This window comes from Papilio polytes, unplaced genomic scaffold, assembly GCF_000836215.1.
Source record: "Papilio polytes unplaced genomic scaffold, Ppol_1.0 DF821289.1, whole genome shotgun sequence".
In the NCBI taxonomy this organism is placed as follows: Eukaryota; Metazoa; Arthropoda; class Insecta; order Lepidoptera; family Papilionidae; genus Papilio; species Papilio polytes.
Genome location: NW_013527915.1, coordinates 1,721,024 through 1,744,206, shown reverse-complemented (window position 1 = coordinate 1,744,206; position 23,183 = coordinate 1,721,024). Strand labels below are relative to the sequence as shown.

At 33.2% G+C, this 23,183-nt stretch overlaps 4 protein-coding genes across 6 annotated transcripts in view; 2 read left to right on the top strand and 2 right to left on the bottom strand.

Moving 5' to 3' along the window:
* The window catches only part of LOC106109304, a 63,517-nt gene extending 57,058 nt beyond the window's left edge, over positions 1-6,459 (top strand). For all 3 annotated transcript variants that reach the window (XM_013290756.1, XM_013290755.1, XM_013290754.1), the window contains exons 2-6: positions 898-1,010; positions 1,156-1,304; positions 2,333-2,782; positions 2,923-3,097; positions 4,132-6,459. In XM_013290756.1, coding sequence (XP_013146210.1) covers positions 898-1,010; positions 1,156-1,304; positions 2,333-2,782; positions 2,923-3,097; positions 4,132-5,550 — 2,306 coding nt within the window. In that variant the 3' untranslated portion in view covers positions 5,551-6,459. The remainder of the gene's footprint in view (positions 1-897; positions 1,011-1,155; positions 1,305-2,332; positions 2,783-2,922; positions 3,098-4,131) is intronic.
* A 306-nt stretch (positions 6,460-6,765) lies between these two features.
* LOC106109305 (ATP-binding cassette sub-family F member 3) lies at positions 6,766-19,906 on the bottom strand. The gene is made up of 12 exons (XM_013290757.1): positions 19,731-19,906; positions 19,477-19,582; positions 19,146-19,314; positions 18,410-18,624; positions 17,293-17,556; positions 16,384-16,584; positions 15,435-15,617; positions 14,616-14,789; positions 13,748-13,922; positions 8,107-8,287; positions 7,375-7,595; positions 6,766-6,988 (listed from the first exon to the last, which is right to left on the bottom strand). The coding sequence occupies exons 1-12, from the start codon at positions 19,801-19,803 to the stop codon at positions 6,833-6,835; spliced, it is 2,118 nt and encodes a 705-aa protein (XP_013146211.1). The 5' UTR covers positions 19,804-19,906; the 3' UTR covers positions 6,766-6,832.
* A 176-nt stretch (positions 19,907-20,082) lies between these two features.
* Positions 20,083-21,909, top strand: LOC106109308. The gene is made up of 4 exons (XM_013290759.1): positions 20,083-20,411; positions 20,571-20,663; positions 20,739-20,875; positions 20,946-21,909. The coding sequence occupies exons 1-4, from the start codon at positions 20,357-20,359 to the stop codon at positions 21,429-21,431; spliced, it is 771 nt and encodes a 256-aa protein (XP_013146213.1). The 5' UTR covers positions 20,083-20,356; the 3' UTR covers positions 21,432-21,909.
* Positions 21,818-23,148, bottom strand: LOC106109307 (putative nuclease HARBI1). The gene is made up of 2 exons (XM_013290758.1): positions 22,796-23,148; positions 21,818-22,729 (listed from the first exon to the last, which is right to left on the bottom strand). The coding sequence occupies exons 1-2, from the start codon at positions 23,067-23,069 to the stop codon at positions 21,924-21,926; spliced, it is 1,080 nt and encodes a 359-aa protein (XP_013146212.1). The 5' UTR covers positions 23,070-23,148; the 3' UTR covers positions 21,818-21,923.
* Between the last annotated feature and the right edge of the window lie 35 nt (positions 23,149-23,183).

Sequence of the window (23,183 nt, the reverse complement as noted above, 5' to 3'; positions counted from 1 at the left end):
ACCTTTCGGATAAAAAAAGAATTATCCAAATCGGTCCACTAGCGGCGGAGTTATGCCGTAACACACATAAAAAAAAAAATAAAAAAAAATAAAAAAAAAATATACCGTCGAATTGAATACCTCCTTCTTTTGGGAAGTCGGTCAAAAATTAGGGTCAAACTTAATCACGCAGCCTGAATTGAATAAATATCAAGTAGAGTATACAACACATTTCTTATCTTATATTAAAATTGCTCTGTGTTGTTCTTACTTATTCATTTATTGCAGAAATAATTTAAAATAACTAGAATGAATGTAAAATTTAACGTTCCGTGTAAAAAACGGATCGAGCAAGAGTTATATAACTGCTGGCCGAGTTCGAATGGCATAACTTAGATTAACTCATCCGAGAAAATATTTTTTCTAAATACATTCAAATTAAATACGTTAGAAATTTAGCGTAAAATGTTATCGAAGTTTCATTGAAACGTATAACTCCGTAGAACTTCATTACGACACTGTTGTAAACAAATTATCTGTTCCTTGCCTCGTCGATCTGACGAAATCGCCTGCGCCGTGAAATTCAGTACTCAATTGTAAATAAGAATTAAGTGACTTTATATCACAACAATGACCTTGAATTTTAAGTCAGCGTGTTAAATAAGATCCATTTTAAGAAAAAAACTTTGACTTTAGACTTGCCACATTTTTTGTTGTTTAAAACTAGTACAAAAACATTTTACAACCAGTAAAAATATATTTATGCAGTTTTAAAAAGAGACTAAGATATATGACAGTATTTTTGTACAAGTATTTCGACATAGACCACCTTACCAACGATAAGGAATACAAGGCGTTGAATTTAACGAATGGAACTGAACATAAACATTTTTTTAATGGTGTATTATTTTGTTGCAGATTTGCAGCTGGCTGCTGAGCTCGGGAAGACTCTCCTGGAGAGGAACAAAGAGTTGGAGACGGCGCTGCGGCAGCACCAAAATGTCATTGAAGATCAAGCGCAAGAAATTGAGGTAACATTTATTACAATTTAAAACATATTTCCATAAAATAATACAGTTTGTAAAATATAGTTTTATTAACACTTTACTTATACCTAAGTAAATAATCCATCAAGAAGGGTGGCCCAAATTAATTATTATTATTTGTTATTTCCAGTACTTAACAAAACAAACTGTCGCACTGCGGGAGGTGAACGATTCAAGACTGAGAATATACGAGCAGCTGGAGGTGAGCATCCAGGACCTGGAACGCGCCAACCATCGGCTCGCCGTCGACCATGCAGCCGACAAGAAGCACATCAAAACGTAAGCCTCTATATTTATTGCTACTTCTGTGGGTCTACTTTTCAAACTATTTCTCATCTAACAGTCGCCTTTAGTGACATTAGTGACCACTGCGACGACTATTGCTTGAAAAAAGTTTGTATAACTTCCACTAACATGCCTCAAACATTCCCCTGCAATAGTCCTAGCTCGTTTCGTAAAAATAGAGGACCTATATTAACCCTTGCTCTAGGATTTGCTATTTCCTACGATAGAATTATTCAGATTTATAAATTAAAGTATGAATGTAATGGTATCATTATTCTTTATATTCGCACCATTATTTTAAACCGGATCTATGTATGTCTGGCAAGGACGCAAGAATTTGCTAAAGAATATTTGGTTCATTTTTAAATGTTGATTTTAGTGGTTGGTGAACCAAGCAATGTACTTGGACTAGATTTTTGTCTTAATTTTAATAGTAAACAATGGATTCTGTGATAAATGTTTTGTTTTCTCGAATCTTAGATATTTTTAAGCGGAATTCTTTTCTCAAGCCTTTTACAGTTTGGTTAAAGTAATCCGCTTATCAATGGATTAACAGTTAGTTTGCGATTAGCCTACATTCATACAGATTCTAGTGGACCACGTTACAAGGTAATATCATTATATGCTAAGCCGTTTGTAAACAATATCTTTATAGGGGGCTACATAGTGTTACGTATAAGCTTACATCCCAACAATTATTACATTCTTGTTACGACCTCCAAGGTTGGTGTTTACGGCTAATTATACACGTTCTTTACGAATGGTGGCCTTTATTACGCCTTTCAAAGTCTTACAGCCAACGCTCATGATGAATTGTTAAATATCTCGTTATTACGACACGGTATTGCCGACAAAAACTATTTCTGCCTTTGTATTTGAAAGGGAAAAATTACTTAATAAAACGTTAACGCAGAAAAAATATATTCATAACGTCTAGAAAAATCGTAATTTATTTGAATTTTTTGAATTTAATAAATCAAACAATAATGATGGATATTGATATATTTATCATTCTTTTCCAGTTTATGCTCAAACATCGAGACATTGGAGGGGAGATGCGAAGAACTTCAAAAGACTGTGGATGACCTGAACGCTCAACTGGAGATCGTCCGACGAAGAGCTGAACGTAAGCCTGAGAGCAGCGAGAAACCTAAAGAGAAGATTCCAAAGCCATTGGAACAATCCACGCCAGATTCTAAGAAGCCCACTTCAAATAGCACGCCAATAAAAACTATTGCACCTCTTCCGGAACTTACGAAAGAGGATGAGGATTTACTTAGATTGAGCGATGAACTGAGAGAAAATAAAGTGGCGTTCGCACAAGAACAACGGCGTGTGACGGAACTAGAAGAACAGCTAGCTTCTATGGTGCAGGAGAACAACAGATTGCAAGATCAGCTGAGAAACTGGCACCAGAGAGACGATGAACCGAAGTCGATGCACGAAGAGTTTTCTATCCTTGAAGAAGTGAGGTAAGAGTCGTTCCAGAATACGGTATAGCAAGAATTATGTGCGCTAAAACCGCTTAATAAATCTCCGCGACGACCAATAATCGTAACACAACCTTTTTTTTTTATTCTTTGTTTTAACTCACTCTTATGTTCTATTACAGACAAGGACAGCTTTGTATCAGATGTCTACGAGGCGTCGAAAGGGGCGATGATATGTCGTCTATACTAGACGGTGATGATGACGACAGGAGTGCGATCAGCTCGCTCATACTCACACCCTCGGGACAAGACAGTCCCCGAGAAGACCATGTCACAAGCAAACTCGTCAAATTCGACGTACGTATTACAAATGCATGCTCGCTTCAATACTAACCAGAACTCTCCCTTTACAGCTTTCTTATCTTGTGTGATATAGTATTCTTAATTAATATATTTTTATGTAGATATATACTCGTAGTAATATGTATGTGTATGAAAGTAACAATATTAACTCACAACTCCGCAATGATATGTGCAAACCAAATTAACACTTACTAACATTATAAGTAAAAAATAGAAATGAAACATTCAGCAGATTCCAGTAAAAAAAATCTAGTTATGATTTGAAATTCCATTTACGATTTCATCATATCCCAGCACCAAATTCCATTGGTAATGGTCAGGATTTAAGCACGGATTTAGTTTAAAATTTCATAAGAATGTTTCGATCGTTTTAGGCAGCAAAGCTTTTCCAACTACCCTTGATGTTGTTGATCACGCTTTGCATATGCATTATGAAGCGCATTTGCAGTAGTTTTCTTTGGATATATCGTATGTAGTCGAAGGTACGTCCATTACTGACACATACTCTAAGCGAGTGGACATCAAACTAACTAATCATCGGGTGACGGTCATTAGATCATGTGTAAATTTAAATGTTGTAACGTTTCTAAATTAATAATCACCTAATTGCAGCTTTATCGGAGATTTGGCTAATTGTTAATTATGCTTGTACTAATTTGTATAAAAGTATTTTTATCTATGTTGACTGTTCTTGTGGAGTAATGGTTGTATTTTTGACTAATTAAACATTTGAAAATTGATACTAAGTCTAACTCTGAACTTGTATCTAATAAATCATTAGAAATCTTTTAAGACATTGACTTTGACATTCAATAATTAATTTCTATTTAATAAAAGACGTCTCGTCTTACCTTCAAAATAATCTTATCTTCACGACATAGTAATCGTAATCATTAAAAAAGTAACAAAAGATTCGATTCATCATTTCTTTTTAATATGGGCTTTATGTCTACTTCTTGTAGTATTTGTTACTTCACCGTAGATAAATGTGTAGAGTTTAGAGTAAAATAAATTTTAATCCTTTACAGAATGCCAAGGAAAAATTGCTTCAAGGTATTTGGGCCAATAAGGATGACGATCAAGAGAATCCTTACAGAGAGCTGGTCCAGAAATATGAAGCTCTTTTAGAAGTTCAGTTGTCACAGGGGAAGAACAATAGAAAAAACAAAGACGGCTCGCTGCCCGCACAAAACCAATCCGGTCCCCTCTCCCTACAAGATGAGCTGCAGACCTCCGGTGACTACAGTCAGTTCAACGTCAAAGATACCGATGAAGAGAGCGGCCACGGTGGAAGCGAGGAAGCCCACAAGGACAACCAAACTAAGAAAACTGAGTCAACCTCGCGCAAGAAGATCATCCAGACGCCGGACTTCTCCGAGGCGGAAACATCGAGCTCCGGATTCTCCGACGAAACAAGCAACAAAGCAACACAGACTGAGCGAGAAAGGCCAGGCTCTTTCCTTTGCACGATCGCAGATGGTGAACATTACAGATTCAGTATTTACGACGACGTCAGCCCGATGGACAGTCGTTTCCGAAACCGACCGGAATATCGCGAATTGTTCAAAGAAATATTTACCATTCTCAAAAAGGCCGCTGAAAACAAAGACGAAGGAGAGAGACTGCCTCTTCTTGATGATACTACAGCTGGTAAAGTACCTCCAGTAACCCCCGCCACGGAGGAACAGCCCGGCAACTTCACAGACGATACTCAAAGCGTCCTGTCTTCAGTCATGTCTGAACAATCTCTCCCAGTATCCGATATAACCGCACCGGAAACGCCTACCTTGAAAGAAATGGAGGTGCCGCTTCCAGAACCCGTTAAGGAAAAGAAACCTGAAAAGAAAAAGGAAAATAAACAGAAACCAGTTGAGCCGACAGATGAAAAAATTAAAAAGAAGGCTACTAAGAATAATGAAAAAGAAGTAAAGAATACTCCGAATACTTCTACTGAGAGAGAAGAGGAAAAAGACAAAGAAAACGATAAAGAGCGCGTATTAACACCGCTCGTACGTCAACCGCTGGAGTACATCGCGGCTACTAGGAAGAAGTCACGTCATCGCAACCGCAAACACAGCCAGGACCGGCAAGGCGCGGACTCACCGGTCTTCCCGTCGCCGCCCAAAATCACCTACCAGAAGCAGTCAAACAAAAAGAGGCGAGATTACAGACCGATCGAGGCCAGCCCGCTGGTGAGAGTCAACGAAATGGAATGGAACGGAAACACGATGCAGTTCTACAACCGCAACATGCACTCTCCCTCCCCGAGCGTCAGTGGCCGCACCGGTAAAATCTACCAGGGATGGAACTCGGAGACCGATTCCTGGGACATCAAGCAGAGCACCGCCTCGCAGGAGATACACAAGCTGAGGAAACTCGAGCTCTCCTACGCCGAAGTGCTCAGGAACGCGGACAAAACAAAGAACAGGCGTAAGAAGCATCAGTAGACTACAAACTAAAGATTAAGACCCTCTTGCAAACTGCAGGAGTCGAGTGATCCATGAGTGAGCCATTTGTTTTTGCCAACTGGACGCATTTAGTTTAAGAGTTTTTGTGATCTGCTAGTGTTACACATAAGTTTTACCTAACCTAACAATCATGAAATTGCCATAAGTGTAGTCGATACACATACAATAGAAGTATATGTTAAAGCATAACTACATTACATTCCTATAATACAATAGATAAAAAGCCAAAGATTTAAATACGCTAATAGGCTCTTAATACGGTATCAAGCTGGTTATGATAAATTATGTAGAAATCTTGGTTAAATATTTGATATTGATGTAGAGACGAACACGTGTTAATTTTATCTTATATTTGTATGAAATTGTATGTTTTAATTTATGACGATGAATTAATTTTCTTAATTATGAATAATAATTAAATTGATCGATTGTAACAAAATATGTTCATCCGTAATGTTTTGAGGTTATGTGCGTATTTAAATCTTTAACGTTACCCCTCCGATATTGCATTCCATATTCTCCACGTAGAAAAGTATCAAAAGATATTAAAATTGCATTTAAATTATGTATTTAAAAAATGAAGCATGCATGAAGTATTTCAGCTGAATTTCTATTTAGCTTTCGTAATTCTATTTAATTCGATATTTTCAACTGAATAGTTTTTTTATCCTTTAACTTTATTCCGTTGCTGCGTTAGTCACTATTTTAAATGTATATTCTGTATTTGAATTTATGATTTGTAAATATTCATTTTTTATAAGTTAATATTTTTTATTGCCATGGTAATGCGAGTATTTCTGATACGTTGTGGATTTGTATGCTAAATTTTTATTTAATGAAGACAGATGAAGGAAGGTTAAAGGTATGAAATAAAAAATTGCATAATAATTATTCGTCTTTAATTTAACCCTCCCGTAATAAAATATTTAACTAGAAAATAAATACGAGTATAATCTGGATTTCGATGTATGAAGCAGGTACTTGAGTTACTAGTACTCTACGATGTAAATTTAATATTTGTAATAAATTAAAATGAGATAAATCAATTTACTACTTACTATTTATTATTCGCTTTTCAATCATTTTTTTTTGTCAAAGACCAAAGAACATCTAAATTCAATATGAATGATCTATATAAAATGACAGCTGACAGTTGTGACAGCTGTCAAAATGATAAAAAAAAAACTCAAAAAATCAATATTTTACATAATATAATTTAGGAATACTTTATACAGAGGTTAGATTATGTATGAATTATCGTTCATTTGTTCTGGGCGTCGAGTTCTCTCTCGACGATCTTGCGGTACTCGTCGAAGCCGCCCTCCACGGAGGCGACGCAGCCGCCGCCGCACACCCACAGCTCCTTGCACACCATGCGGATTAACCTCTCGTCGTGAGATACAAGAATCACGCCGCCCTGTCACAGAATTAATAATAATAAGATTATTATATATTTTCAATTTATTTATATATAAAAGCCAGTCTTTATATATTTATGAATAATCATTTTTAATAACAAGCCCTACGTATACAACAGTCTATAAACAATAGAAATTTTCACGCTATTTCATTTAGAAGGTTAGTAAATTGGAAAAAAGTCATGCAAGAAAGAGACAAGAGTTACAAGCCAATTTCTGCTATTGTCAAGCCAATAGGCTTGTAATTTTTGTAGTGCTGTAAAGTAAAAGGCTTTTTATAAAAAAAATTATGATTGCTGACATCTTACATAAAAGATTGTGTTTAGATACAGATGAATAGATAAAATAAATAGGAGAGGCTAACAATAAGTTTTTAAATAAGTACCGTATATTTGTTGATTCCTTTGCCTAATGCCTCGATAGTTTCAATATCGAGATGGTTGGTGGGCTCATCGAGCACTAGGAAGTTGGGTCTGGCCATGCACATGGCTGCGAAGGCGACGCGCGACTTCTGTCCCCCCGACAGGCTGGCGATGGTCTGCAGCGCGAGCTCGCCGCTCACCCCGAAACTGCCCAACTGACGTCGGTATTCCTCCACTGATTTACCTGATAAATCATACTAATATTATAAATGCGAAAGTTTAGATGGATAGATGTTTGTTACAGTTTTTAGAAGAAAAGACTGAACGGATCTCGTTGAAATTTGGTATAGACGTAGAGGATAGTCTGGAAGAACACATAGGCTAAAACCAGGCGGACGGAGCCGCGGGCGAAATCTAGTTAAACATAAATTTATTACTCTATACTAATATTATGAGGAAAGATTTGTATTGTCATATGTACTTGATTCTAAAAGCCGATTGATAAATTCTTTTGCCTATTCAAAGCTACACTATCGCTGAGTAACATGGGCTACATTTTACAATTTTTTTTAATTACCCCAGACGAAGTCATGAGCAACAGCTAGTATTTTACATTATTTGTGGATTTGCATATAGAGAAAAGATTAACTAATTTCTATAATATATTCAGACAGGTAAGTTATAGAAAAAAATTAAAGTTCCCAGAAATATCAAATTCTTGGCAATATTTTTACATTGTGATCAACAGCACTCACCAGGGTAGGTCTTCTGCAGCAGCTCTACGGAGTTGACGTTCATGTCGAGCTGGTCGACGTGGTGCTGCGAGAAGTAGCCGAACTTGAGGCCGCGGTGCACGTTGCGCACGCCGCTCGTCGGCGACAGGATGCCCATTATTATCTTCAATAACGTCGTCTTACCCGCGCCGTTGTCACCCACCTGTAGTAAAAAAATTGAACCCGTAAATACGCACTGTTGTATATAAGCAACGGTACAAGTTTTTTATTCTGTATGCATATACTAACTTTCGCCCGCGACTCCCTCCGCCTGGAATTAAAATTAAAAACGACAGTGGTCCTACGTATGTGTTCTTCCAGATTATCCTCTAGATATACCAAACTTCATCGAATACCGTTCAGCCGTTTAAGCTACAAACTCTAACAAACATCCATCCATCTAAACTTTCATATTTATAATTTTAGTATGATTGTATGTATTTATGTATATTATTAAAGTACTTATGTATACTTGTGCACTCTCTATTGGCCAAACAACCTCTCTGTATCGAATGGTTAGTTGTAAGATATTATAAAAAATGTTTTCTTTTGTGTACAAAGTTTAAATGAATAAAAGTTTAAAAACATTTATTAAAAAAAAAAACTTAGATATTTTTTTATTATAATACCGATCTTGCATTATATATGACTAGCTTTCGCCCGCGCCTCCTTCCGCGTAAAAATAATAAAAATAATAAAAGTAAGTAGTGTATGTGTTCTTCCAGACTATCCTCTACATTTGTACCAAATTTCATTGAAATCCGTTCAGCCGTTTAGGCTACAAACTTTAACTAACATCCATCCATCCATCTAAACATTTGCATTTATATTATTATAAAGTATGATTATGTCAAAAGATTTGGAAATAGTAGTATATATTTAAATCAAAACTAAAACAATCGATATGAAGGAATAAAAAAAACTTAATTCCTATATGATGTTATTAAAATGCGTCGCTCACATTTTTATAAACCGATTTTATGCTTAAAGACTAAATTGTTATTTATAAATTCTTATGACACATTTTGTTTTAAGTAGAGATGGCGAACGGGTAAAAACCCGGAAAAAACCTGTGGAAAATTCCCGCACGGAGTCGGGTTTTTTTTCACATATAGCGTATGTAACACAGTGGGGGGGGGGCAAGTGTTGGTGATATTACATACCACACTCTGTTTTGGCTTCGTACTGTGCGCGTTTGTGTTAATTTGTTGGTTTAATTGACGACTTAATTTTGTTTTGATTGCCTAGTGATTAAACACGTGCTTTACTTTGGATTGACAACTACTCTTACGGACTACGATACCTACTTCTTTTTATAAACGTTAATTTACGGGTAAGTTTGAGCTTTAATAATTGTTTTATTAGACTATGGAATTTCAAACTATAAGCTATCGTATATTTAAGTGGATTTAACGCTTAAAAAGTGTGTTTTTTATATATCAACATCTTATGCCGTATCAAAATACGTAAAAAAATATGTATTTTATGTCAAAAATAAATTTTAGAAAAGCTGCATTGTAATTGGAGGAGGCTTTTACCTTTAATTAAAGGGGTCCATACAATATAGAAAAAAAGTGTATGATATTGTAATTTTACTATATATTTATACATTTGTGTATGGAATTAAATAAAGCTGAATAAATAAATATAAATAAATATTAGACTATAAAAGTTTTATGTACTATATTTGTGGATTCCTTGCAATTCATTGAAATTGATATATTGTCATTTTCTAAGTTTATTTACTGTTGCAAATAGTTACTTTACAAAAGCTGAAATGAGTCGTGTATAGAGATGGTCAAAAACGCTCGAACGCGTTTGATAAATTGGACAAAGTAAATATTATATCTTATGGCCAGTAAGTTTTTTTGCCCGCGACTTCGTCCGCGTGAAATTTGAAAGTTCAAAATTTACGTTCGCCCTTTTTTAACCTATTAATTAGTATTAACTTAATAGTAATCTACGTAATAACAGAAATCTACTGATGCAAGATTCCAAGCTTCTAAGCCTGGTAGCTTGTAAGCTGATTTTTTGGTTACCCTTATTGTTTATGTTCGCGATATCTTCTAAACTATTAGTCAAATTTAAATACTGTAAGCAACAATTTTATTCTACATTAAATTCCCCTGATAACAAACGCATTTATTTGGATAAGGATTAATATTGAAACCAATAAAAGAACGCCGCAAATAGCGTGCGGTTTTTAATTCATTTTCTAAACAAAAAAGTGGTTATTGTCAGAAAACCATTAAGATAGATTTATGCTATCGCGGACTTTTCTCTAGAACTTTTTGAGATCTACAATTCTTTCATACATCATTTTTATATACCTCTAACGGTTTAGGCAGCGTAAGGCGAGAAAAGTTAGAGTTCAGTGAATTTTTAACGCCGGCGTGCAGAAACACGCTGTTTATTAATAGTTCCTAAACATTAGTAATAATATTATAAAATATAGTCTATGTTACTCACAGATAAATTACCTTACTGATGGTGAAAGAATTTTTAAAATCGGCCCAGTAGTTTTTGAGTTATTTTAATACATACAAAAATACAAATCTTTCTTCTTTATAATATTTGTATAGATTAGTTTCGTAGGTTTACCTTCTCTGTTAATACACAACACTTTAGAACTCTATGCATTTCAACTGTTTTTACACTTGTTTTTAAATTCCTCAGATCACATCATGCCCAGAAAGAAAAATACTGCTGTATGGGAAAACTATTTTCATTCGGCAACAAATAGAATAGTAAAATGCAAACACTGTGGAAAAGTTTACCAATTTGGCAATGTCAGTAAAATGAACAGCCATCTCTTGAAATGTTATAAATGTCCAACTGGTATCAAGAACAAACTAGAGAAAAAACCTGTTACTGGCATAACTGTTAAAAATCTGTCCATGCATGATGCGTCACATCATGAAATGTCACAGGATGACAATTTGATGGATACCACTTCAATTATTACGACTGCGTCAGGAATTTCAACAGAAAGCAACGTTTATCTTGATCATCTCTTATCGAAGGCAATATTTGTCACTGGTGCTCCTTTATCCATCGTTGAACATCCGCTGTGGATACAATTTTTTGACCATTTGCAACCACTTTACAAGTTACCATCTACAAAAGATATCTCCACAACACATTTAGAAACTATTTATAATGAAATGGTCAATGAAATAACAAACGAACTGAAGTCTATAAACGATTTGCATCTGCAGTGCGATGGCTGGAGCAATCAGCGCAATAAAGGTACCATCAACTTCATAATTGCAAAACCTGAGCCTGTTTTTGTTAAAAGCATTAATACTTTTACAAAACGACATACAAGCGAACATGTATCTCAAGAGATAATCAAAGTTATAAACGTGTATGGAGGCCACAAATTTGCAACTATTATCGGAGATAACTCAAATAATATTCAAAGAGCATTTCAGATAGTGAAAAATTCGTATGCACATATAATATCCCTGAGATGTGTAGCGCATACATTAAATTTGCTATGCGAAGACTGCTTAAAACTAGAACCTATTGATAAGTTTATATCGATTGCCAAAGATACGATAAAAGCAATAAAAAGCAACCAAAGCATGAGCGCTTTACTAGCTCAGATTATAAAAGAAAAAGGTTCAGGTGAAACATTAAAATTGCCGAGAAAATCCCACTGGGGAACTTACTGCACCGCGTTAAAAAGTTTAAAAAACTCCAAAGTTGCCTTACAGACATTAGCTGATCACGAAAATGCCAACATTTCAGAGGCAATAAAAACACATTTATTCAATTTTAATTTCTGGACCATGGTAGAAACTTGTATAAAACTATTGGAACCTATAATAGATCAAATTTTCAAACTTGAAGGCAATGGAATACACATAAATGAAGTTTATATGCTCTTCAAAAACATTAAGTCTTCATTTAATTTCGTATTGCCGGATATATCAATTCTAAATGAGCATCAGAAACAAGATATTATTAATGCTGTAATTAGGCGAACAAGTGATTGTTTGAAGCCCATTCATTATGCTGCATATTTATTAGATCCAAGATCTCAAGGCAATAAACTAGAAGAAGAACACGAAGTGGATGCTATGGAGTTTATACACGAAGTGAGCCAATCGCTCAATATTGACGTTGGTGTTGATTTAGCTAATTACAGAGCTAAAAAGGGTTTATGGAGCAGATCATTTATGTGGAAGCATGCCGCAGAATTGGACCCGGTAGTTTGGTGGAGAGGATTCTGTAGGTCCAAATTGCTGAGTAGGGTTGCAGTACGTATTTTAACTGCTCCCTGTATATCAACTACCGCTGAACGATCTTTCAGCACGCATGCGAATATACATAGTCACAAACGAAATAGATTGACTACAGACAGGGTAGCAAAAATAGCTTTTATATCGTATAATTGGAACCTCTTACACAAACATAAAGATGAAAATAACGATGATGAGTCGCTATCGACACTCAAACAATTGTCAAGTTCATTGTGTTACCCAATAAAAGAAGAACAACCTTCAACATCACGTGGAAATGCACAAGTAATAGAATTTTGAATAATATATTTAATGATCACGACAGAAGCGACAGTGACTAAAAAATTCATTTGTGAAGTGTAATAAATAATTCTTAGTATCTCTCGTTTGTTTTATTATTATATTTTAGTTAAGATTAAAAGTTTCAATAAACGTTTTTTCCGCAATTAAATAACTTTCCGTCATAATGCGCGGAAAAAAATCTTATGATAAAACAAAACGGCGTCATGTTGTAGTTCCTGAACTAGGTTACAATTCTGACGTTTCAAACAGGCAATAGCTACTGCCCTATACACACTGCCGCACAATATCGTGCATCGCAAAGTATCTATTTTTCGCTGGATTTGTACTAAAAATTAAAAAATGTATTTTTTTTAGATCTTGATAATAACGTTAAATAATGAAAGTACCCATCTATTGGGTTTTTTTCCCGTTATAAACATTCTCGTTGGGTGTATTCCCACTGTGCATCTTTAGTATCGAGTCAATTTAATCTAGATGAAAGAATAACCTATTTTATCTTAAATTTAAAAAAAAATCTTTTTATTTCTTTTTAGCAAACGTATTTAATAAATTAATCGTCTCACAATTAAATAATGCTTTAATTGATATACCAAAATTCTCGTTAAAGTTGTAAATTGTACCAAATCCAATTTACGGTAGTTATTGGTAACAAAGTTCACTTATTAATATAAATCTAATAGTAAAGTGCAGTAGTCAACAATATAATCTCAACTAACGGCTAGGTTTTCACCGAGCAAGTGTCAGTCAAGGTCGACGCAATGCGACGTTACATTGCATTCACTTCTAGACACGATTCTTATCAATTTATTCATGAGTAACTCTGACTTCAATTAAATTCAAGATTACAACGAATATTATATTCCCTTTTCATCAAAATAAAAATTCAAAAATAATATAGAAACAATACGGACATGTAAAAAATAAATAATAAAGACCAAAGTAATGAAGTAAATGTTCCGTTTTATATGACTTTTTCAGTCAACTTGCGTAAAGCCTTTAAATTTTTGAACTAGTTTTCTATCCAAATTTAAACAGTATGCAAACATAAATAGTATACAAATTTAAATACTTACAATACAAATTCTGGATTCCAGTGTAGCTCCGAGGTTGACGTTGGTGAATATGACTTTGTCCTTAGCGTAGTGGAAGCCGACCTCGTTGAGCTGCAGGATGGGCGGCGACAGCGGCTCCGTCTCCGGGAACCGCAGCTGCACCTCCACCTCCTTCTCCACAGGCCTTAATTCTGGTCTGAAAACACACAAACAAAAAAATATTATTACTTAAAAAAAAATATGGATATTCCCGTGCAGCTTCATCCACAAATCATAAAAAATATTTTATTGTTTACATTCTGTAAAAACTTTAATCACAAAAGTCAAAATTAAAATGTTCAAACACGAAGACTATTCATATTAAAAAAATTAAGTAACCATGGCAACCTTAATTCTTTGTTACTATTAGCTTGTAGCTTTTGTCCCTTTCTCGCAGATCAGCAATTTTCACTGATTATTACGTCAATTTCATGATGCATGGTTTACAAAGAGTACATCAAAATGTGCTGTGATAACACCTATATAACAAAAAAATTGTATTTACGCTTTATTATATTAAAAAGTATATTTATTTTAATATAGTAATAAGTGTATATTATATTAAAAGTGTATCATCATCACTAGCTCACGACCGAGGAGCTCAGAGCCTACAATAAGTTAGGGTGACTAGGCCATAGTCAACCCACTAGCCACGTGCGGGTTTGTTGCACACATATTTTTAAATTTTTTACCGATATGTGGCATCACGGTGTTTTCCTTCACCTTAAAAACGCCGGGTAAATTATGTACATATGAAAATTCGAAAAATTGGTACCCAAGACCTGTAGATTACAAGTCAAGTAACCACTGGGCCACCGACGCTCTAAGTAAAAAATAAAGTAGAACTAACAGCCTGTCGAGCATCTTGATCTTGCTCTGCACGGAGGAGGCTCTGTTGGCGTTGTAGCGGAAGCGGTCGATGAACTCCTGCATGTGCGCGCGCTGCTGCTGCTGCGCCTCGTACTCGCGCTGCTGGTTCTTGTGCTTCTCGCTCTTCGTCTTGTCGAACTGCTCGTAGTTACCCCTGCACACACCGACATATACTAATATTATAAATGCTTGAATGGATGGATGGATGTGAGCCTAAATAAAATGGATATCGATGATAGCATATATGTAGAACACAGTCTGGAAGAACACATAGGCCACTTATTTTTTTTTTATTTCCGCGCGGACAAAGTCACGGGCGAGAGCTAGTTATTTTATAATTACGCACCCTCCATTTACAGGTGGGAGGGGTCCCTATTCATAGGGCAAATTAATGAATTTCAATCAAATAATGACATGCTCGTAACTCAACATATTTAATGTAGTAATATTACAAATGCGAAAGTTTGGATGGACGTTTGTTACTTTCTATAAAACGGCTCAACGGATCTCGATAGCAATAATGTAGAACATAGTCTGGATAAACTTATATTAACTAAAGATTTTTTAATACGCAGAAGTCGCTGACAAACCTAGTCTTTACTAATATTATAATAAAGTGGTATGATTTATAATTCTGGATTTTTGTATATATTTAAAGTGAAAAAACTCCAAAGTAATTTCAAAAATTTCACCATTGCAAAGATACGTTATCGCTGAATAACATGAGCTATATTTCATGTCGACAAAGTCGTGAGCGACAGCTAGTGTTATACAAAAACAAATTAGTTACAAATGTTACCTATATGTGTCTATCCTGTGCGAGTGCAGGTGCAGGATGTCTGTGGGCACGGTGTCGAGGAAGTTGCGGTCGTGGGAGACCACCAGCAGCGTGGTGGGCCAGTTCTGCAGGTAGTTCTCTAACCAGATGATCGCTTTTATATCCAACATGTTGGTAGGCTCGTCCAGCAGTAATAAATCTGGTCTGAATAAAATAACACAGATATTGAATTTACAGTAGCTTAAATATTCTAATTGGGATAGATTTATTATTTTATTGATAGTACAAAATACATAAGTACTAAAAACGTTTAATAATTCGGCGCAAAATTGTAATTTAAAAATTTTCCACCTTACATTCATTATTTAGGTTTTTACTACTTAATGTATATCTTACTTCTTACTTATAACAATATAATCATACTAATATAAATGCGAAAGTTTGAATGGATGGATGTTTGTTAGAGTTTGTAGCCTAAACGCCTGAGCGGATCTCTATGAAATTTGGTGTAGATGTAGAGGATAGTCTGGAAGAACACATAGGCCACTTTGTTTTATTTTTTTTAAATCCACGCGGACGTAGTCGTGGGCCAAAGCTAGTTTATAATATTATTTACTATGCACTAGTATAAGAACAGGTTTGCTCTAACCTTAGTGAATACCATTAAAGTTGCTATTTTAACATAGGTCTATGATAACACAGTTGTTTTGTATTGCATCATAAGTTCATACGGAACTTGCAAAAATATATTTCATGAATATGTATTACCTTATTATCATATTTATTATTTGATTTAGCTTCCTTAATGTATAGTAAGATAAAATATAAGAGATTTCTTACTATATAAAATTTTAAAAAAATAAAATTAAAAACACCATAGACAATGGTATAGTATACAAAAGTAATACAGACAGAACAATCTTGTAAAAATATGCGAATAACAAAATACCTTATAATACCTAATACTTACTTAGAAAACAGCGCACGAGCTAACGCTAATCTCATTCTCCATCCACCGGAGAATGTTCTTGTTGCTCTGTTCTGCATCTCCGTAGAAAAACCTAGACCACTAAGGATTATTGAAGCTCGGGCAGGCGCTTTATCCGCTTCTATATTCTCTAACTGAGCGTATACTTCACTTAACTCTGTTGATAATGAAGGGTCCGTTGATCTATAACAAATGATTACATTTTTATAATTATTTTAAACCACCACACTCAGATTAAACCCATAATTAACAATTATTTAAGCAATATAGTGTAAAGTTTTTAGGAAAAATTTTCTGTGAATAATAAATAAGTGTGCATAAAAGACATCAAAATTTTAAAATCATGAGAGATTATTTTGTATTATTAAAATTAAAATTGTTTAATCTAATACATGCAATGACTATTACATTTGTTATTAAAATTTGACTTCAAGGTAAATAATAAATTTAATGTACTGCAAATATACATACGAAACTAACTACATATGCTCAGTTCTGACAGTTTTAAGTGAAAAGCCAAATTGTTCAGTTAAAACTGAGGTTTTGTAGGCCAAAATTATAACTGTCCATTTTAATTAAGAAGTACAACTGTTCGCATAAAACTGTCAGAATTGAGCATTTACTTTACATCTACATAGACTTTTAGACACAAAACTAAAATCTATTTTTTATTTATTTACACTTTATACACAAGATACACAATTTACAATAAGACATATTGAACATTGGTTGTACAGGCGAGCATAACTCTAAAAGAGTTTTCTTACTGCTAACCATGAGATACAGATTAGATGTTTAGCAGGTGACAATGTGCAAAAGTCAAATAAACACTTAAATGATAAGCTTAACAATTCTATTTGTGATAAAGATAAAAAAACTTTGCATCCTTACCCATTGTTAATAGCTATTGTGATTTCCTTTTCTCTTCTTATTAAATCCTCTCTAACTGTATCACATTCTAGAACACTCTGCAGCGCTAATGTATCATCACCCACTACTTCTTGTTCAACATGCAGTATTGATATATGTGAAGGTATTTTTAATTGTTTGGCCATTATCATTCTCAATAATGTTGTTTTACCGAGACCATTTCTTCCAACTAGACCATATCTTCTACCGAATGCCAAAACAAGATCTGCCCCTTGTAATAATACTCTGAAAATTATATGGAATATTATAGTACAGTAGAACCTTGATACCTCAAACCTTGGTAACTTAAAAACCTCTGTGACTTCAAAAAATAGTATGTTCCCTTCCCATCGGAGCTCAAAACCACTACAACATAAATACTTGATAACTTAAAACCTCTATAACTTAAAATATTTTGTGTTTCCCTTGGACTTTAACTTATCGAGGCTCTACTGTACTAGGTTTTGTCTGAGAAGTACAAATATAGTAATGTGACATTCAAAAGTATATTCAACATTTGTGACAAATTTCATCAAGATCTGTTTAGACATTTCGGAGAAAGTAGTAACAGCCATCCACCCATTCATACTAGTTTCACATTAATATTAGTAAGAAGTATAATTGTTGAATTCAATGGATTTTCTAAGTAGCTTTGCCTATTTTGTATTCAAATTAATCATTATTCTATGCATTTCAATTGGTTTACAGTCTTCAGAATTGCAGATAAGTTAACAACTAAAGTAGGATAAGATAAAATGTGATTTCTCAATTTAACTAGATTATTTATACATATGGGGGTTTGTGGTATTTAACACAAAGATTATGAAATATTATTTTTTAATTAATATATGTTTTGAGTTATCGTAAAAGTAAAAGGGAGACAATTGTATAAATGCGTAAACTTAGATGGATGTTTGCAACTATCTGTTCAGAAAACAGAATAAAAAGATCTTGATTAAATTTGACACTGATTATAGTCTGAAAGAACACAGGCTACTTAATGCATTTTTTCTTAATTCCACATGAACAAAATCATAGACAAACACTAGTCCTAATATAATCAATATAATTAAAAGTATTTTTGTAATAAAAGATTTACCTGTCACCATAAGCAATATCAAAGTTCTCTATCCGTATATCTTGTGTTCTGTTAGTGCCCTTTGCTTCTAACTTGCTGTCTTTTTTTGAGGTAACCTGTGATGCTGTGGCTGTTTGTAAAACTGGAGCTGCAACTGGTACCTTTGCATCTTTCTGCTTTTGTTGTTTCTGTTGTAATTTTGCCTCCGCCTTTTCTAATTTTTTTGCATCTACTTTCTAAAAATAACATTTTAATATTAGTTCTAATAAAATGTGTATTTAATTCACACAATTGACTATAAAATACATGAGTATGTTTAATAGTTTATGATTTTAGTACTTTTTTTTATAATATCTGCGGACAAATGGGCAAGCAGAATTTGCCAAATTAGCGGAGCAACTAATGATGTAGACATCAACATTTGTATGCAAACCTTGGATCAACTGAGGAAAGTACACACAGAAAGAGGACATTTCCTCTACCTATGTGTCCCATCCCTGCCAATTTTATTGTGATAAATAGTTAAAGTAGTTCAATAGTACTATATCTATACTAATATTATAAAGAGGAAAGATTTGCATTTTTATATTTTTGTATGTATTGAAATAAATCAAAAACTACTGGGGCGATTTTAAAAATTCTTTCACCCTTAGTAATATGTGTGAATGTAATTTATCTGTGAGTAACATAGTAACATATTTTTATTATTTTTAAATTTTATGTATGTTATATTTGTATGTATATGAAACTTGCTTACAAAATTGTCATCTCTGGTCTGCAGCCATATACTTTTAAGTTCTTCAGAATCATTTGTAGTTGTTGTCATGGAAGCCAAATGTATAGGAGCATCAAGAACTTTCCGGGGACCATTGGTATTGTCTGTCTTATCAGGTTGGAGCATATGCAATAACTGCTCACAAATTTCTCTAAAACAAATAGTAATAAACGGCTTAATTAATTAACATTAAAAACTTAGAAAATTATCATAGAATTGTTTATTTAAATGAGACCATTGGTGCAAGGTTAACAATTATGCAGATGTTTTGATAAATTTTGATGTGAAGAAAAGTTTTATTAAATTATTTTACCTAATATCATTTTCTGATTTCTCTGAAATCCCTTGTAAAACTTCACCGACAGCTTCGTAAATTTCTTCGGTGTCTTCAAATTCTCCAGCACTATTGTCTAAGATATCTAAAAACGATAATGTACGTTACATGTAAATCGTTTTATCACAGAATATTATTTATTATATGTAAGAGAATTGCCAAAATTTAAATAACAGTGTACTTTTTATTATTTTTTACAAAGACATTTCGTTTTCTAACCTATAAAAACTTACCTTCCACATATTTTTTAAGATCGTCGTCTATCAAAGGAAATTGACTTTTAATAAATTCACCACAGTTAGCCATTTCAGCTGTGTAAAAGTGTTGTGTAGAACTTGGTTATTACCAAGACAATTAAATTATTTTAACATTTATTTAGAAAACTATAAAGTTTATGTCAAAGTGTCACGTCACGTCAACGGTGAAACTGTCAAATTATTGTTTTTTTTTAATTTTTACTGCTCCGAGTGGTTCTGAATCTGAGTTTTTGCCCTTTTGAGCCATTCGTAATTTCCATAACCAATTCCGTAAAACGAAAAGTAAACACAGTATTCGACTAAAATATTAACTTTAACAAATAGGTTACTCAATCGTCACACCAGAGGATTAATGTAAAAATAAATCACCTGCAAAGATCATAGGATAGATTGTCTTAAACATTATTCTTATCTGTTAAAGTTTGACATTATCATTATTCTGTCAACTCGTTATGTTGATATTTTTGATAATCATAAAATAATAATGAATATTTATTATTTACGAACTACAAAGTCTACCATAATAATATCCTGATAACTTAAGTTTACGTAATAAACAAACTCTGTTAAATCAATAAAACAATAGCATAAAGCTTATCAAAATGGAAGACAATATTGATAATAGTGTTACAGTTTTAGCAATGCTGGATAATCAAAGTAAGGATAAGAATTAGAAATGTACTTAACGGAAAAATCATTTAACTATGTACTAAATCATTAACTTAGTTTAGCTTTTAAATATGTAATAAATTGTTTACTTAATTTAGCTTTATTTAGTGATGTGTTCTATTTATTTTGTATATTAAAATATTTTAGCATCAACTTACAAACAAAACATCATACCTGACTATAATCATTCTAATGGAATGAAATCCGAAGAAACTGAGACTAATGAAACAAGCAAACATAGTATGTATTATAGTTTCAAAACTTTGTTTTTATTTATTTATTACTTAAATTGTTATTTGATATGATTTATTGTAGACATAATTTGGACCCGAAATGCGACTTTACTACTCTTAAATTTATATGAAACTAAAATACACATGATTGATAATCCAAAAAGGAAATCAAAAATGTGGTTATCGATGGCTGAAGAATTAAAGGCATTAAATATTGAGGTAACAGATAACTTAGTATGAATAAAAACAAACATTAAATATAAAATAAATTGTATAAAATGTATTACAGGTAACACCAGATCAAGTACGATGGAAAATAAATGCTTTAACTAAAAAGTACAAAGACTGTATCGAGAATGGACAAGGGAATTTAACTTTTAAATATTTTAACGAAATGCATCAAATATTAGGCCAATATCATGATGACAATGACACTTACAGATTGTCTTCGGGTGTTACACAAAATAATAAAAGTTCAATGTTATGTTCACCTTACCATAAAATAAGAACAGAAAGAAAAGCTAAAGTTGAATTAGATAAACAATGGTTAGATTATTTAAAACGACAGGAAGAGCAGAAGGAATTAAGAGATCAAAGATATGAAAGAAGCTTGAGGTTAAGACAGGAAGAATTAGAATTAAGAAAAAGAGAACTAGAAATAAAAGAGAGTTTAGCTTTAAAAAAGTTACAACTAAAAGAGAAAATGCAAGAAGAAGTACTTAAGATTGAAAGAGAGAAATGTGCATTGTTAAGGGCATTCCTTAACCCACATTAACATGGAAGTTTTAAAGACATAATTGCATAATTTGTACAGTAATTATAAGTTTTTCTCTGTAAAATATAAATATTATTTAATTAGATATTTATAATGCAATTGACTGATAGGGACAAGACATTTTTAGTAGATTTCATTCTACACACAATTATGCAATACATAGTACATAGTACATACTGTTTATACAGTGTAAATAAAAATTGTATCACCGTCATTATTTATTTCATATATAATGGTGTCCAAGACAAAGTCTTAATTTTTTCAGCTGGTCTTTGATACTTAGTTGATAATGAACAAGATACTTTATTTAGCACATTCAAAGCCATTTTGATTTTTATGCATTATAATAAACTTACATGCTAATTCTATGGTACTGAACATTTTAAGCTTATTAAAATTTTGTTCCTGGCCTTATACCACACATATGGGGATCCCGTACATGCTTTTCTAAACCTTAATAAAAGCTTAGTAAAATGTGTATTGCTATTTTCATCAATCAGTCACATTAAAATGATCATTTTCACTAACACAATAGTTGTGTAAAATACAAGCTGCTACTACAGCATCTGTGATAAAAGCAATGTTTCTGTATACTGCAAAATATTTCACTCTCCTAAATCTATTCTTTAAAAGCTTAAATGCTTTATTACTAATTCTTCTTGCAGTGCTATGTAAATTATTGAACTCTCTCTGTTGCACTGTTAATCTATTACTTTCCCTAAATGGTTGTAAAAGCCAAGGAACTGAAGAGTACCCTGAATGACCAATAAGGAAGGTATTCTCTGGCAATATTCTTTCTCTAGTCTCACATGCCGTTTGATACAGTGGAGATTTTCTTAGCACTCTGGCAGCAGTTGATGATCCCGGTTCGCCACAATAAATGTTAATAAACCTCATATTTGAATCAAATGTTGCCTGTAATACAATTGAAAAATATCCTTTAGAATTATGATAGGCTGCTGCATTTTTTGGCTTTTCAATCTTTATATGCATACAATCAATTACTCCAACAACATCTGAAATTCCAGTTTTAGTTTGAAAACCATCACAAGTTGTATGTATTTCTGTATAATTTGCAGGCCATTTTATAACATCATTTAACTTTGTTAGGAACCAAGCTACTACTCTCCTAATTACTCGAAACGCTGACGATACTGAAATGTCGAATCTCGTTGCAATTGGTGTTAATGGTTCAGTATTTGCAATAAATGACAAGAATATATACAAACACAATTTTGGCTCCAATGGCTTTAAACCAAATTTGTGTTGTGCTATGAAACCAGACTTTTGTAATTCATCTGAAACGATAAACATTTATCACAATCTTCACAACTGTACATAAACATAATGGTATAACGTTTTACCAATAAGTGTATTAGCAGTTTTACGAGAAAGCCTTAAACGATTTTTAAATTCAGAATCTGTCCATGAATCCACTTTGAGCAAATAATCGTCTAATCTTTTCTTTCGTATTCGTGTTAAATAATGCATCAAAGGAAAAAATATTCTGTCATCTTCATCGTCTTCTTCGGACGACTCTGATTTAACAAAACTTATGTCACTCCAACTACTGGAGTCACTGTTATCATTGTATTTTATTGTATCGGTGAGCCATATCACAGTATTGTTAAGCGACATCAATTATATAAAGTAAAAAAATAATTTAGTTATTCTGATTTGTTAAGTTGCATAAATGTTATGACTTTTAAGAAAACATATGATTTTGACATTTTACTGCATAATTGCCATACC

Bases quoted from the DNA above. Each gene is read 5' to 3' on its own strand.
- LOC106109308 (XM_013290759.1), top strand. From the start codon at position 20,357: ATGGAAGACAATATTGATAATAGTGTTACAGTTTTAGCAATGCTGGAT. The intron at 20,412-20,570 runs GTAAGGATAAGA...AAAATATTTTAG, and splicing joins AGCAATGCTGGATAATCAAA to CATCAACTTACAAACAAAAC. The intron at 20,664-20,738 runs GTATGTATTATA...GATTTATTGTAG, and splicing joins TAATGAAACAAGCAAACATA to ACATAATTTGGACCCGAAAT.
- LOC106109307 (XM_013290758.1), bottom strand. From the start codon at position 23,069: ATGTCGCTTAACAATACTGTGATATGGCTCACCGATACAATAAAATAC. The intron at 22,730-22,795 runs GTAAAACGTTAT...TTATCGTTTCAG, and splicing joins AACTGCTAATACACTTATTG to ATGAATTACAAAAGTCTGGT.
- LOC106109305 (XM_013290757.1), bottom strand. From the start codon at position 19,803: ATGGCTAACTGTGGTGAATTTATTAAAAGTCAATTTCCTTTGATAGAC. The intron at 18,625-19,145 runs GTAAGCAAGTTT...TGTTATTTTTAG, and splicing joins AGACCAGAGATGACAATTTT to AAAGTAGATGCAAAAAAATT. The intron at 8,288-13,747 runs GTAAGTATTTAA...TTTTTACTACAG, and splicing joins TGGAATCCAGAATTTGTATT to GTGGGTGACAACGGCGCGGG.